Source organism: Cebidichthys violaceus, unplaced genomic scaffold (assembly GCF_023349555.1).
Source record: "Cebidichthys violaceus isolate CVI_PGR_0920_01 unplaced genomic scaffold, fCebVio1.0.p SCAF_11, whole genome shotgun sequence".
NCBI classification, from domain to species: Eukaryota; Metazoa; Chordata; class Actinopteri; order Perciformes; family Stichaeidae; genus Cebidichthys; species Cebidichthys violaceus.
In genome coordinates, this window is record NW_027176274.1 from 7,341,090 (window position 1) to 7,357,321 (window position 16,232).

The 16,232-nt window shown below is 40.6% G+C and overlaps 1 protein-coding gene across 12 annotated transcripts in view; it reads left to right on the forward strand.

The window, feature by feature from the left end:
• The window catches only part of map2 (microtubule-associated protein 2), a 75,322-nt gene that overhangs the window by 57,192 nt on the left and 1,898 nt on the right, over window positions 1-16,232 (forward strand). For 9 of the 12 annotated variants that reach the window (XM_068702599.1, XM_068702663.1, XM_068702646.1 and 6 more), the window contains 10 exons: window positions 1-243; window positions 1,382-1,498; window positions 2,532-2,593; window positions 3,921-4,052; window positions 4,239-4,380; window positions 4,844-4,900; window positions 5,336-5,637; window positions 11,649-11,741; window positions 14,189-14,270; window positions 15,660-15,772. In XM_068702599.1, the coding sequence (XP_068558700.1) occupies window positions 1-243; window positions 1,382-1,498; window positions 2,532-2,593; window positions 3,921-4,052; window positions 4,239-4,380; window positions 4,844-4,900; window positions 5,336-5,637; window positions 11,649-11,741; window positions 14,189-14,270; window positions 15,660-15,772 (1,343 nt within the window). The remainder of the gene's footprint in view (window positions 244-1,381; window positions 1,499-2,531; window positions 2,594-3,920; window positions 4,053-4,238; window positions 4,381-4,843; window positions 4,901-5,335; window positions 5,638-11,648; window positions 11,742-14,188; window positions 14,271-15,659; window positions 15,773-16,232) is intronic. The other 3 variants (XM_068702631.1, XM_068702638.1, XM_068702654.1) reach the window with 3 other exon arrangements.

Genomic DNA, 16,232 nt, shown 5'->3' on the forward strand with positions numbered 1-16,232 from the left:
ATGATGATAAGAGTATGGCGACAGAGCAGATTGAGCCTTTGCCCAAGGTGCCCAGTTCAGTCAAAAAGCCCGCTGTGGTCCAGAACAAGCATACCCAACAAAGGAAAACAGAGAAACAAGAAAAGCCAGTCAAACCCAAGGCCAAGGGCGGGCGGGCTAAGGGCCGAATCTCCACACCAGAACGCAAGCCTGTCCGCAAAGAACCTGTCTACATCCCCAGAGAGGAAATCCAGAAGAAAAAAGGTTCCCATCATTTCTTAATATATAATCATGGTTGAAGGTATAAATATTGCAGTTATGGTTTATCAGCATATACCTGCTGCTTTCCATATAATCAATATTGTTATAGACTTTTCTTCTCTGTCCTGTATGTTGAGTAAAGCCATTTAAAACAGTTGCTCGACATCATCATTAGGGGTGTAAAGGTTCTGAAACCGAGATCGAAACCGCAACACAAACGTCCACAGTCTCGTGCTACAGGTCCGTCTTCCGTGTCAACCGCTGCAGATCCCCCGGGCACATTCAAGTCAGCAGTCTGGGAACATTATGGTTATCTGGGGGAGTACAGAGATGGCAATTGCATTATCGACAAAACACACACAATTTGTCCGTAGTGTTTCACAAAACTTCCTTAGGCGACAGGCAGCACTTCAAATATGTAAGCATGTTTCCGAAGACATCATCCCAACAATGATCTCAGCGATCCTCTTTAGAATCCCCAACAACAGCAAGTGACTCCTACCAATGTCTTGAGAATGACACCACAAGCTAATTAGGACTGTGCTCAATCAATTACCAATGCAATCAGGGTTTTCATGGCACTTTATATGCGCCCTTTTTCAGTTGTAGAAAACACCGGATTCAAGCATTTGCTCAGTGTGCTGGGACCCCGATATGAAGTGCAGAGCCGACCGCGTTTCAGTATGTGGCTGACTGCATAGCTGAGTAGCATCCTATCCAGGAGGTGGCAGCGTTCGCTAACAGATACCCAAAACACCAAAACCTGTATTCCTACTGCCGCACTACTTAAATGGTTCTTAATAGTCCTCTTTATTTGGTTAATGTATGTGAACCCCCGTATTACATGGTATGAACCGCACCATGGCTTAAAAATGGAGGTCTGAACAGAAACTCGGAATTGGAGAATTGTTAAACCCCTCATCATCATGTGCCTAAGTGATGCGTTATCTTCACTGAAAGCACAACATCTAGTTATGCTTACCTATACAACTGTGTCAAAAGACACAGTTTTTTCACTGCTGCTGACACAGTGATTTGAGTCAGCAGTTTTTAGTATAGTACAAATACGAACGTGGTTCAGTCTCTGCCTCTGCTTTTTGTTGCGTCTCTGCTTTTGTCAATGGCCTGTTTCCTCTGATAGCTGTGATAAGGAAGGCCGAGCTTACCAAATCCCCATTGAAGAGGAGTGCGATGAAACCAGCCGTCCGCCAGACCCGCCCCACCCAGCACCACTCCTGTCCTAGAAGGAGACCCACAGGTGACACATTGCCTTGGTCTGTCATACAACTAGTGCTGTGTGCTGGAGAGCCACCAACTCCCACTACAGCTTACGTCCACTGTCAGCTTCCACCTGGTTTTGGCATCCATTTTGTTTTGTTGGTTATCATGGTTTGTTTTTGTTGTTGTATTTAATCACAATAAAAATTGACTGTCATACATGTTTCATTTTCTTCATTTGTTTTTGTGCACATCGTCTCTTTGTTCTTTTAGAAGAAACTTAACACCAAGTTGAAAATATCGATTCACTGAACACTTTCCAAGTGTTCAGTGAAAAGCAAGATTTTCAGCTGGTGTTAAGATACTCTTTCAATGCATCTTCCTTGCTGTTACCAGTTCCAGCCATTTGTTTTTATGTTCTTGGTGAGCTGTTGGTGGTCTGTTGCACATTAATATACTAATCTTTTTTATAATTATTCCATGTCATTTAAAGGTTGTCTGATAGTTGTTTGGTGTGAAAAACCTAGAAAATGTTCCTGACCTCTCTGGTCTTTCATATGGTCTCTCTATTTTCAACTTATGGTTGCCAGGCAACTAGTAGTCCATGGTTTTGTTCTCTGGACCTGATACTATAAAGACTGTCCCAGAGGCAGGCAGTTTGCACTTCATTTTCCCCTGATGGGCTGAATTCTGTGTCACTGATGATGAAAGCTCAGTGTACTGCTGCATTGCCCCAATTAGATTATTTTCCAGGGTTGCCTTACATAACATAAAATCCCCCCATTCTGTGTGATATCTTGCCAAATCTTTGCACAACAGCGCTCCCAATGGGGCAGCGACCTGCTCCCACAGAACATTCAATTTGTCATATAACTCTCCATTGCCAAGTTGTATTTTTGTACGTCCATACAAACATACAAAACCAAATGTGCTCAATGATCAAGGACTCAAATATGATGATAATCCTTCAAAGTAGGACATTCAAAGGGTTCTCACTTCTTCCCCTTCAATGGATGAAGGTCAAAATGTGTATTCTGATGGTATTGTAATATTCCTGTTATTCTCTTTCTCAGAAGCGCCACCAGACAGTCGTCAGCCTTTAAGTGTTGCCAGAAAGTCTCGCGATAGAGCATCGGTGAGTACACTCCATCAGCCCAACGGTGGAATGAGGAATACCATATCAAAGCTTCACTGGCAAACCGCCTGAATCATCAAGTAGTTTTGCAGTAGGGCAATTAAATAAACTGACACTGAAGATAGAAACCAAAACGTTCTCCTAAGCAGCAGCGACTGGTTGCTCTGTCTCTTGGAAACTGGACTATCCAACATTAGATCCGCTGTACCTCAGCCTTTTGTTGTCCTTTAGTATAAAGAGTTTTAGAAAAGAAAGGTTGGTAAACATGGACATGTTGTGCACAGTTTACTGACATTGTGTTGCACTATGCAATTAATGCATAATTAAGTCAAAACAGATATCAAATCTTTACCTCTTGCTACTAATATGAAACTAATACGCTAGTTGCCTTGTGCGTCTTTAATGCCAACTCTGAAACAATAAACACCACATTAATTAGGCAGAATAATTATCATTGGAATTGAGAGTTATTAAAGGCTGTTATATATTTTCTCTTGCGACTTCCAGAGAAACCTAATCATCTATTCAGATAAACACATTACAGACTGTTTTAGCGAGTGCTGTCTCCCCTCTGTCTATCTAAACCCTAATCCCTGCCTGAAAAACGGTGAATTGCATTTCTGTATTAACACCACTGCTAGTTTTTTGTTTTTCTTTTTTTTTAAAAAAACAATATTTATGTCCGTTACATTTGCTTTTTGTAAAATGTTTGCCATTGTTGCCTTGTTTAATGGGTCTTTGCAAAATACACAAGGCAGATCCATTTAGAGCATTTTCTTTTTAACTGAGTGGGTGTCGAATCACCCCTGTGACATTTCTCCAGCGGCTGTGGTCGTGACTGCATTTTACTCCTCCGCCATGGTAATGACAGTTATTTCTGTCTAAAATAACACAGTTTCTGCATTTCTTAAATGTCATGTCATCAAAGCATACTGTAAGAGGGTTCTGTCACTCTGAGACTACAGTATATTTCACTTTTCATTTACACATTCTATTTACAGTCTTCAATACATCTGTTGCCATGATCTGCAGTGTACTTTTTTTTTTTTTTCTTCAAGTTTGTTGTTTGGCATTTTGATGTCATAGATTTGAAATTTCTTGACATGTTCACAATGAGCGTGCATGAATTGCTGTTGTGATGGGCTATAATTAAATGTTAAACATACAAGATCTGATCTCATTCATCATCCCACAAAGGAGATGAGATCTTGTGCTCTGATAATGCATGTTAAAGGACTGTTATTTTCACCATTCTTTTGTCACCCTGTGTCCTGTATTTTGGTCCCATGCTACTCACCCACCGGGCCTCATCGTTGTGCTATCTCAGTGCCATGCCCATCGTTCGCCACTAACAAAGATCCCCACCTCCATATCCAGAGTGGCCGCCTCATTAGATAGACCACGCCCATCCTCAGCAGAGCCTCAATGCTTCCCAGTATTACAGAGACTCATAGCCAAGGTAGGTGAATGGCAGAGCGGCCTTGTAGCTGCAAGAGTTCAGGAAAGAAAACATATGTATATAATTTGTTTAAAAATGACTTATATTTGCAATATTACCTAACTAGACCAGTTATGTCACCTTTTATTAAGAATCAATCAGAGCCTCACTGGCCTAAGGATCTACCTCTTGTCTGTTTCCCAACAGGACGGTGGGTCGTGGAGCCCTGCAAAGAGGTCCTCCGTGCCGCGACACGCCTCCATTCTGAGTCGCCGGCCATACCATGACCATGAGGAGAGCTCCACCTCCATCACCAGCTCCGGCTCCACAGCTCCTCGCAGACCCACATGTAGGCTGCAGCTCTCTGATCAACTTATTTCTCAAAGTATTGGTATTTAGGTGGTCTTAGATAAATCCAACATCAATCAGCCTCCAGGATGAGTCTCAACAAATTGATTCTACTTATAAGAAAGCAAAAGCTGTACCAATGCTGATGATTGATTTCTTGAATTAAGCTTAAGAAAGCTCAAGTCCTTCCCATTGTCCTAGCTATCCTTTGTTCATGTTTGGAGTTTTTTGCGTTTAATGAGATACAAGCTGTATTCACTGTCCAGTCCTCTTTCACCATTTCTATGTAACTATAAGTCTTAGTGTTCTATACACAATTTACCTTACAAATAGCAAAGATCCAGATTAATTCATTTAAAATTGGACATCCAAGAACCCTTGAATCTCCTTTTCATTCTTTCCTTCTTCCTTCCCCATCATCTCCCTTATTAAATCTGAAACATTTCCTCTTTTGACTCCTGCAGCGTTTTGCACAGAGATGAGGGCAGAGCATAGGACCGGACGGGCCCCCAGCATGACAGGTAGATGGGATTCTCCATTCTTTTGTCACTATGATTGCTATATTGGATTAAACTGAATTGTACAAGTTTAACTTAACTAACTAGTAACTCAGTATATATGGCTAAACAATTTTAACAGGAGACTTGAAATAGTCTGCTTCAGAGTCATGAAATACCGTAAATCTGTTGGTCTGAAAAGTGACTTCTAAAAGCCCAAAATCTCAGTTTCTGATAAATTAAGGATTTGCTCTTTCATACTGATCAACAACCCTAACTTTCAACCCCACAGATATACAGTGCTGCACAATAGCTTTATGATTTCCCCTTTGATAAATCACCAAAATTGGAGTTAAGATATTTTACATGACAATTAGAATAGTATACGATTTATAATACAGCACCCCTTCATCTTCTGCTACAACCTTCATCCTTTATTTTCCTCCCCACCAATAACAGAATCAGTGCGCTCACGTTCGGCTCGCAGCGGCCACTCCACCCCCCGCACCCCTGGCTCCACAGCCATCACCCCAGGAACCCCACCCAGCTACTCGTCGTCCTCAAGGACCCCTGGAACCCCACGCTCCCTCAGCTTGATTTCCCAGGAGAGGAAGGTAGCCGTGGTCCGCACCCCACCCAAGTCACCTGCAACCACACCCAAACAGCTCCGCATCATCAACCAGCCACTGCCTGACTTCAAGAACATCAGGTCCAAGATCGGCTCCATAGAGAACATCAAGTACCAGCCCAAAGGAGGACAGGTGACGCTCTTTTCCCTCACTTACCCCAAAACCTTTGTTCCCCCACAACCCGTAGCTTCTATCTAACTGCTTGCTTATTTCTTTCACCTCAGCAATGTTACATTCCAATCGCTACTTGTTGCATGCATTCTGTTTTTCCTACATGTCTCTGTCTTACTAATGATCTCAGAGAGGGTTATTCGAGAAGTTCTTAGTACGTGTACCTTCTGTCCATATAAACGTAGATATCATCCGCATACAAAGACATTTTGATATTATCTCCTTCTAGGCTATACCCTGGATCTTGTCCTTCAAACTTTGAAGCAAAAGCAAACGGTTAAGTGGTATTAAAAACAAATGGAGACAGACTACAATGTTGCCATGTCTCTATGTATTGTTGAAAATCTGTACAATATATGTACCAACACCATCACTTAAAGTTTTGGTTAGAATTTCTTTGTAAAATGTGTTTTTGTATAATTTCTTCTGACTTTTTCTTCTTGGTTGATATGATTATTTCCCATGGACCCTCTCTCCTACCTCTCCACTCTCGTTCTTTTTTTATTTAGTCTCTTAGCTACCTCCTTCCACTGTTAGTCCTTCTATCCTTTGCTGACTCACCAGTGTAAAAGGACAATGATTCAAGAAAGAATGATGTGTTGTGAAAAAAATATCAAACACAAAATTTGAATAGATTAAAACTTAAAGTAAAGTAAAGTAAGCAAAAAATACTTTATTTTCTTAACTTTAAATGCATAAAAGTATGCATGTATGTTGCAGTAATTTGTGAACCAAAGACTCAGAGAGCTATGAGCAGTATTTGTCCCTTCAGTTTTTCCTCATGATCTGAGAACTGAGGACAGCACTTCAGCTAACAGAAATGTGCATTTCAAACTGTGTTTTCTATTGCCGCACAGAATCTGCATTAGCAGGGTGTTCGGGAGTGCATATATCCTACACTACAGTTTGACGAATATAGTGTTCCAGTCTAAAGTGCAGTCAGCACTGCAACAGGAAGAATAGTGATGAAAACAGCAGTGTGTCTGTATCCATCAGCTCTTGTAAGCCTCCACTGATGACCTGATTAGGGGTCTGAGGATTTGGCTGACATCTTTATGACTTGCCAGGTCTCTGGACTGCTCTGTGCAGCCAGCCATGAAATAGGGAGGGATCAAGCTCCAAATGCCTGCCTGTCATCTGCAGGAGAAATGGCCTAAGTGGAGTTTCTGTGCATGTTTGCATGTGTGTTTATGTTTGCAAGCATGCATGCCGGGTCATAATCAGTTACTGTGCTGTGTCAAGACCGGCGGTATTGTCCCTAACACACAAGTGTCATTGGGAGGTGTCTGGAGGGTAAACAAAGTGGTGGGTTGTCACCTGATGCAATGTCAGCATAGGTAGTCCAGTTTGTACCTCCAAGTGCCACATTGGAAGGGGTTTTAGCTTTAATGTTGTGGCTGTGGAAGAGGTTGGCCAATGCTTGAGGTGAAATGTGTGTCCCTTGTGTTTGTGCTTGTGTTTAGCTGTGAACATGTCACACTTGTTCATCTGTGTATCTGTAACACAGTGTGTCCTGTAACAAGGCTTACCTCCTCTTTGGATACACGCAGCAATTTATGAGATTATTTCCTATGTCATAACATCAGCTGAGAATTTGCACAGTAATCATTAATGTGTTAACCCACGGTGCATGTGTGTGTGCATGTGTGTGTCACCACTGGGAGGCAGTAGGTGTCTGCTGTCAGACATTGATGGCAGCTTTTGTGTACACACACAAACACAAGGGGGAGTGTCTGAGCAGAGCAATTGTCCTGCTTCTTTTTGGCCACAAGCTGCATGACACAAAGTTCAAATTGAATCTGCCTCTTAAGGCAATGGCTTTATGGTATTTTAATGAGATAACTCAAGGTGTTTAAAGGCATATGTGTGTTTTATGAGATTCAGAAAGACGTGTCGAGACAAACCTAAAGGCTGCTATTTTCTGTCTCATAGGTGGATTTAACAAAAGCACCTCAGAAAGGGATGAATAATTACTGAATGTAATTTCGAAGACAATAACAGAAATACAACAACATAGTTCTGGCATTTGAATACAATACAGTATGTATGAATTATTTTGATTATTTCTACATTAATATAATTAAGTATACACATTTATTAGTGTAGTGGTCCCTCATTGTCACTATTGGACTGTGCTTTATAGCCATATAATAGCAGAAAATATAGACAGAGGATTCTTCTCAAGACATCATTAGCTTTGCTGCAATACGATTCATGCAGTCTTATTAATAACCACAATATGTTTCTTCAAAACTAGCTGCTGCAATTTACTGAGATGAATAGTTAATGTTGAGGGTTCTGCACTGTTGCCACTGGATGAGGTGTGTTAAGGATGTAAGGTTGGTAATCCCATTCCTTGTAGTGTTTTTCTTTTCCTCTTCCTTGATAGCAGAACATTTAAAAATGTGTAGAGTGAAATGGGAATGAAAAAGTCAGCTCAAAGATTTTCTTTAAGTTCCTGCACACACAGTTAGACAATTTTGAATAAAAAAAAAAATGTTTTTGCTGTGGTCCTCTTCTCAACCCACGTGTCTGTCGTGTTACCCCCTGGGACAGAAATAATCCTCTCCTGACCTTTATTAGTGCCTAGCAGCTCCACGGTCTAAACAGTTCCAGTTTCCAAGCCCCCCCCAGCCCATATCAGGCCTTTGCCTGGACACTGACTTGTCCATTGGTTGTCCTCATAGAAGCACAAGGACCAAAATATGCCAACAGAGGCTAAACACAAGTCCTCTTGGATCTGGAAGTCAGTGCTTCGCCTCATCTCCGTTACTCTCTGCCTGTCAGCGGCACACAGTGTGACCTGGACACAAGACCTGCTGGTACACCTCAGCACTGTTAATTATGACACCATGTGTTTAATAGAGCCTGGTAAAGAGTGTGCCACTGAAATAATTAAAAACCTTTACAGTGTTTAATTCTTATCAATTAATACAGTTAATACATTTGAGAGACTATTCTTGAATGATTATATTTCCATTCCAATGAGTCAAATTAAGTTAAAAAAAGTAAAAAAAATATGTAATTAAATTAAATAATTAAAATTAGTAATGAATAATTCTGTTAACTTTTTGCTTTACACAATGAATTGATATTAGAATTTTGAATATTTAATCAAGTCAGCCCACAGAGCAACAGCAGAAGCTGTTTGGACAGCTGTTCTATACACCAGTCATGTGGTTGATCGGGCCAATCACAGCCTTTGCTATGTAGATTAGACTTCATTCAATGTTTAGGTGCCTACATCTTGAAATTCAGGAGGTCTGTCTTTAACAATAAAGCTCCCATTTAATTAAAAATCATGAGGCAGGAAACAAATAGACTAATGGATTATGATGGGCAGACCTTTGAATTAAGTGAAATAAAGATGTAAGTCTATGTTATTTTCTACATTTTCAAACTTTTGAGTTTACAAATGCATAATTTCAATTGAAATGCAATAATTTATCTTATATATTTTTGAAATTGATGAATTGATTATAATTTAACTATTTGTGATTATTTATTGAGTGCCACACCTTTCAACCTTGGGTCTCTTTAAAAGACTACTAGTTTGTTGGCCTGTTTTCTCACCCATGATGGGAATGCAAGGATAACCAGTGTGAATGACTGATTGTCTGTTCCACCTGCTCAGGGCTTTACATTTGGTGAGAAAATTTGAGTTTGGAGTTTTTTAAGACTTTTTTTGAATGTCTTTCAAACAGCAACAGTTAAGGGCACGTCATTTATCTACATGAAACATTTTATATTTACATTGTACATCAGTATCCTCTATCGTTATGATAAGCATTCATGCTCATCCACCATGCAAGAGGCCCATACTATCTCTGTATTTCTCCATAGATTCATATTTTTAACAAGAAGTTGGACTTCATTCAGTCACTGACAAAATGCAGCTCCCAGGATAATCTGAAGCTCTCTCCCCGTGGAGGCAATGTATGTACCCTTCTGTCGTGACCGCTTGTTTTACCTCTCTTGATCCTTAGATGGGAAGGACCGTGATTTGATTCTAGTTTGTTCCTAATGTATATTTTTTGTCCAAGTCCAATTAAGTGACATGCAACAAGTAACTGTTTGTTATGCGGTGCAAATCTGGATACATGTGTAGCTTGATAGTACCCTAGTTTGTCGTTTTTTTCTCACCCTTGAACCTAATAACCTTGTATGCAATTCATTGTCTCTCTTTGCACACTTTGTGCGGGGTTAACCAAAGTCCACTTTTAAAGCTTAGCTTCACAAGTGTTCTATTAAGCATTATGGTTACTTGCATGCACATGAGCAGCTAATAAAAACGTAGCAACTGTTCTGACAGCTTCTGATTTTAGCCACCTTCTTGCTGTGAGAGCAGTTCCATGAAACCCAAATTACCCCAACTGTCTGGCACTCATGGTCTGATGACCAAAACCATATGCTGGCAAATGTCTGCCGCGCTCAAATGTCCAGGAGCAAGTCACTTTATGTCTGACAGGCCCCATCTCACAACTGTGCTTTGACTTCTCATGGGCAGGGGCTAAATAAGTAGGAAACATTACCACAGAAATCACTGCCATCATTTGTTTTCGTTTAGTTTCCCATGTAATCTTGTAATACTGAACATATTGTATCTTGTCTTGTGTTTGGTAGTTAGTTCTCACTGTCTTGGTAGATGTTCCCATCAGAAGCTGGTATACCTATGAATTAAATGCATTGCAATGTTGCATTCCTTGGTAATGGCTCGGATGTTCACTGATTGTTACTGGATGAAATTTAGCTTAACCTCTCTTCTATCCTTATTTCTGCTTACTTAAGACCAGCAGGGCTTACTCAAGGGAAGGCAGCAGCAGCAGGATACAATGTGCTAATTGGGAAATGAATGCATGCTCAGTTAACCAACAACAAACTCTTTTCGTGCAACCCCCTCGTTCAGAATTGAACCTTCCTCTTCTCGTTTGTCATGTTGTCTAGTATACTAGACAAGATACTTGACACTAGATTCTAGAAGTATATCTGTACTCTCATTCTATACTTTTGGTTTTATATAAAATATTCTTATACTGGTATTACAGTATTTCAAAGCATTTTTAAGTTAATGTTTTGGTCTCCTCATGGTCATTCCTCTACCCTCCTTTAGAATTATTTAGTGCTTTCTCCACATACTGCATGTTTGCAAGTCTTTCTCTCTCAACCAGTGTTGTTCCCATTGCTTTTACTGTGCTTCTGGGTAAAATGTATTTATCGTTAGTACTATGTACTGTACCAACTCTGCTGTGTCTGCATCTCACTCCCGCTTTGAGAGCCATTTACCATAACAGCACACGCATACAGTATTCTATCATACTAATCTAACGGTCTCAAGTTTTCACTGCTTTCATTTTGCATCTAGTTGAGTCTGAACGCAGGAAGTGCAATTCATAGCAACTTATTGAAGTATGTTCTTGTGGAGTTGTCTCTTCATGTGAAAATACAGTGTGATGTCAAGATTCACTGAAGGTTTTGCATGCTCTTATGGACTCAAAGTCTGTTAAAACAAATTGATTGCAGCATTATATCAGAACTTCATGATACTCTCCACCCACGCCGTTTATTACCCACAAATCCCTTGGTGGCCAAAAGGCACACTAACTAGTTTTGGCTCTAACTGGAAAACACCAGGTGTTGCAGGGAAACACAAAAAGGTGTTTTTAAATGGCTGTAATGTTGATTTCTCGAGGTGAGCCTAGAGTAAAGACGATCCGCTTGAGGAGTCACCAGACATAAACCGGGCTGACACCAACAGTCACAGCTGAGCAGTGACATGGACGTATCTTGTCCGTTAGCTTCGAATCATTGTATCCATTGAACGCTGTTTACCCAGGTGATAACAGGTGAACCACCGGGTCAAATACTACTGCCTACATTAGAGTCAAACAAACTCAGATGTCTAGGACAGATTGTTTACACAGTAAAAAAGCCCAAGTCTTCTCCCACCTCATTCCTCACCTCCGCCCCTGCAGGTTCTCATCCCCAGTGTTAAGCTGGACTATAGCCATGTTCAGTCTAGGTGTGGGTCCTTGGACAGGCGGGGCCACTCGGCAGGAGGTGGAAACGTGAGTCTTGTGCCACTAGTCCATTGTCTCAGTGTTCGTGTCATTTCTCTGTTGTGTTGTGTTGTTTTTCAGTGTTTCAGTGTTTCATTTTGTTAAGTCACTCAGGCTTTAAGGCAGTAGTGCTGGTGCTCTTTACCTGACTGCTGTTGATCGACCCGGCATTCCCCAGTACTGGTTTGTGTCCTGCGAGGAATTTAGATAATAAAGGCTGAAAGTCTCCTCCTCCAGCATTTGATAACATATAGGACTGTAGTAGCATTCTACCTATAATATTATATTCACTATGATTAGTGGAGGCTTCAAAAATCACATCAATACCTTTTATTCATGTTTTGATTGTGTGTATCACTTTTATTATACATTAGACAGAAAGTAATCGATCTAAATGCATAGAAAGAGACTCAACGCCTCTCGTCCAAAACAGCATGCTGCATGAAGCACTAAGTAATGTGCATTTCCAAAGCAAGGTGTTCAGGTTGATGATAGCAATAAATGATAGTTAAAAAGTCTTTCTTGAGAGCCTATTCTCATCAAACGTCTTATTATTTGCCTCTTAAAACTCTGTGTTACTGGGAACACAGAGACATGTGTATCATCTTCCTTTCAAGAGGTTTAAAAAAGGTGATGCCAGTGGCATTACAACACTGGAGATGGAACGGCACAGTACTGTTTTCAGACAGTTCACTATCAAAGGTGAGTTACAGACAGACACGTAAAGGCTGTAACATTTGGCCGAATAAAGATCCATAATTTGGTTGTGGTCTCGGCCGTCCACTCCAAAATGCGATGTTCACATATCAAGTTGGGAGATTCATCTGCTCCTCTCGTGTCTTTAAGGGCATGAAAAGACCAATGTGATTGACCATGATTGTTCTCACATGTGTGAGTGCACTGTGCAATGTCAACTCTGTTTGTGACTTGGTTAAAAAATATGAAGGCTTCAAATTAGCAGTTGGAAAGCCTTCAACACAGTCGATGTAAATCAGATCGATCTGAATGAAGCTTATATTTGAATGTCCAGGTCAAGTCTATTGTAGACTAAAGGGTTTTTCATCTAAACACTTCAGCTGTTCTCTTTTGAATAACTAAACATTTACTGAAGGGTATTTAAGCTCCAGGTACCTCTTATTACAATAAGGTGACAGAATGACAAGGGGCAAAAGTGCGGCTGAAGCAAATGTTAATATTTTATAATGTAGGTCTATATTTGTTGTAAAATATGCACTTGATATGCTTGAGTGGGCTGTCAAATCCTGTCAACTTGTAGTACTAAAGCTAATACTAAGGTATTTCTTATGAATCATGTAAAGAAATAAATAATCAAATGTAGTGTTTTCTCTGTAAATACTATGAATATGATCAAAGCTTACAAAAATATTCCAACAATACAGTTGATAGATTTCATAAAGATACGTTTGCTTGAAGAGAGGAGCCAACCTGCAGCATGGATGTTCACCCACGCTGACACAGACCACATCTCATCTCTGTCTCTAGCTCATGCTGCATGTCTTTGCCAGTGTGATGCATGTGTGAGGGACACCGGGTAGATGAACAGGCGTGTTGTGCCTAGAGTACTTTGTGTTTGTGGTTTGTAACGTGGCTCGTGACCCGCGCTGTTCAGCATCGTCTCACTTTTCCTGTTGTTTTCTTTCCTCTCAGGCTCAGTAAAAAAAAAATGCAGACAAAAATGAACACCAAATCATTAGTTTCAAAAGATATATCAGCTAAAAGCGGCGACTTGGCAAAGTGATTGCTGACCACAGCCGTGTCCCAGTGATTCATCTCAGGACGTGTTGTATCTCTTCCCGTTCATTGTGCTGCGTCTAAAAGCTCGTAGCTCCTCTCCGTTTGCTGTCTCATCGGTTCAATCCTTACATATCTCTCTGTGGTTTCCTCTTGAGACTCCAGGGGTGTTTCACAGAACAGCACCTTATCTCCTCTCCGGCTGCTTCCACCTGTGCATTCCTCCTTTACTGTCTTCCTCTCTGTTATGGTGTTTATTTCACAGGTTTTCCGGCGGAATGTGGCAAAAAAATAGTTTTGCTCAAGACACAGTTACAGCACATAGATTGTATTGGTTTAACAGACACCAGCAGTTCTGCACTACCAGAACAAAGCAAAGACTGTTATTTAACAGTCACTGGTGTTCTCCTTTTTCTGCTTCCATGCCTTATTTTCTAATAATTACATGCAATTAGATATCACTGTGTTGGAATGTGGAAGACTGCAGCCTTTGATTCCCAGTTGATACCCAATCATTTTCTTCAAACAGCAGCTGCAGTTTAGTGCAGATCAGACATACTGCATCCCTCTCTATAATTGAGAAAGGGGAAGATGCTGTTTGGATCTTCTCTGTAAGCATGATTTGAGGTTAGTGGGAGTTTATTATAACCTCGTTGTGAACTGTAAGCTCTAACCTCGTCTTTTCCTGACTTTGCTGCTTCCAGGTGATGATACAGAACAAGAAGATTGACTTGAGCCACGTGACCTCCAAGTGTGGCTCTCTAGACAACATCCATCACCGGCCAGGTAACAGTCAGCCTGCGTTTGTCCGGGGGAACTGAGGGGTAACACTGGGGGGTTTCCGGTGCAATCCTACCTTCCAATAGAAGTTTATACGGGGGGTGTCCAGCGCTCTATCGACACTCCCTTGCAAAAAGCGATTTTTAAAAACAATACTAAATGTGTAAATGCAAATGCCCCTGTATCAGATGTCATTATCCATATAATGTATCCAGATACAGATGTAAATAGGGCCAAGGAGTCCCACAGGTTAGGTGTAAGACTTAACTGTATACATAATAAAAGCAGGCCATCAACTTTAATGCACTCAAGCTTTAATTAACCCTAACCCTAACCCAATTTAATGAATTAATGTGCTTTGCAGTTTATATTTAAGTCATGAATTAACACTCCAGTCAGATGAAGCTCAGGCGTCTTTGTTGACGCAAGCAGTAAACTACAGTTGGATTGACAGCTTGATGTATCCGTCCACAGGCGGCCAAATGTGAAAGGTTGTGTGAGTCCTGGGGGCCAGCTTGTGTTTTGTGTGTTTCTAACCTGAGTGTGGGAGCGTGGCGCACGGTGCTTAGGAATTGTTGATGAACTGGATTGGGTCAAATGTGGAGAGGGTCATCACTGACTGGGAAAGAACCAAAGCATCGCGCACTGTGCTCACTTCATTTATGACGTTTCTGTAGTCAGGCGTTCATTCGGTGAGGCCGGTCTCAGGACATTGTTTTCACAGTCAGTTTATGATCCAATGCACCTATCTACAGTAGAAGACTTGCTGAAGTAGATGTACAGTATCTTATCTTAACCTTTTAAGAGTTCCTGCAAGATTTTTTGCAAATCTTGGGTAATCATCTAGACATCTTTGATCAGTGTTTAATGTTGTATTAGGCTATAACTAATTAAAGCTCAGGTTTAGTCTGATTTATCGGGACTGTCCCGAATATTGTGGGACGTCTGGTCACCCTACTTTTGGGGGTGAACCGGCCCTCCATGTTCTTACTGTTGGAAGCAATAACATTACTGTTGATCAAAAACACCTCATTTTAATAAAGTACTGAAACGATTTTAAGAAGACTACCAGACAGGGATTCTTTTCATTCCCCTCCTCCCCAGATGGGGCACCATCTGCAGCACCATCTTCTGCAGCACCATCTTCGGTTCCCTCTCTGTCTGTCCATTGTATAACCTTTATTCACTGAGAGCTTGCTGAGCATGCATGCTCTTCCAGTACAACGTTACGCATTCACTTTGCCAATGAAATCTGTTTTAACAGACCAGGGTTTCGTACAAAGCAAACGTCCCAACCCCCTTCACTTTTCTTTCACCATAAGTCAGTCGCTACCTCCACGTAAACCTGAGTGGATATCCCCGTATAGTTTTTACACTTCCTTTTCTTCTCCCTAGGGGGCGGTAACGTGCGTATAGAGACTGTGAAGTTGGACTTCAAAGACAAAGCTCAAGCCAAGGTGGGTTCCATGGATAATGCTCAGCACACTCCTGGTGGAAGCCGTGTCACGGTGAGTGTCAGTTCCATGCATCTATGATTTAAAGGTACACAAGTTTTTGATGAATTGTCTTACTAGTAAATGTATGTATACTATTGCATATGTATTACATATGTGTAATTTTGTAATCTTGAAAGATATACGTATGCTTAATCTGATATACTGTAGGGTAAAAATGTTGTAAATTGCAATAACAGTGGATTAAGAATGCAAGTAATATATATAAATATATATATATATATATATATATATATATATATATATATATAAAGAATGTGTTTACAACAAGCTAATCTTCCAAAAACTTGCAATCCTTTATCTGTGATGGTTGCAGTAAAGTCTAGTATTCGCCACTATCAATAAGTACTGTAGAGGTTAATCCAAACATGCATGTTCATCAAATATTCAGAGTAAAGTCTAGAAAACAGACTTCTCTTCAATGAAACATTTAAGAGTTGTTCTATTTGCAGTT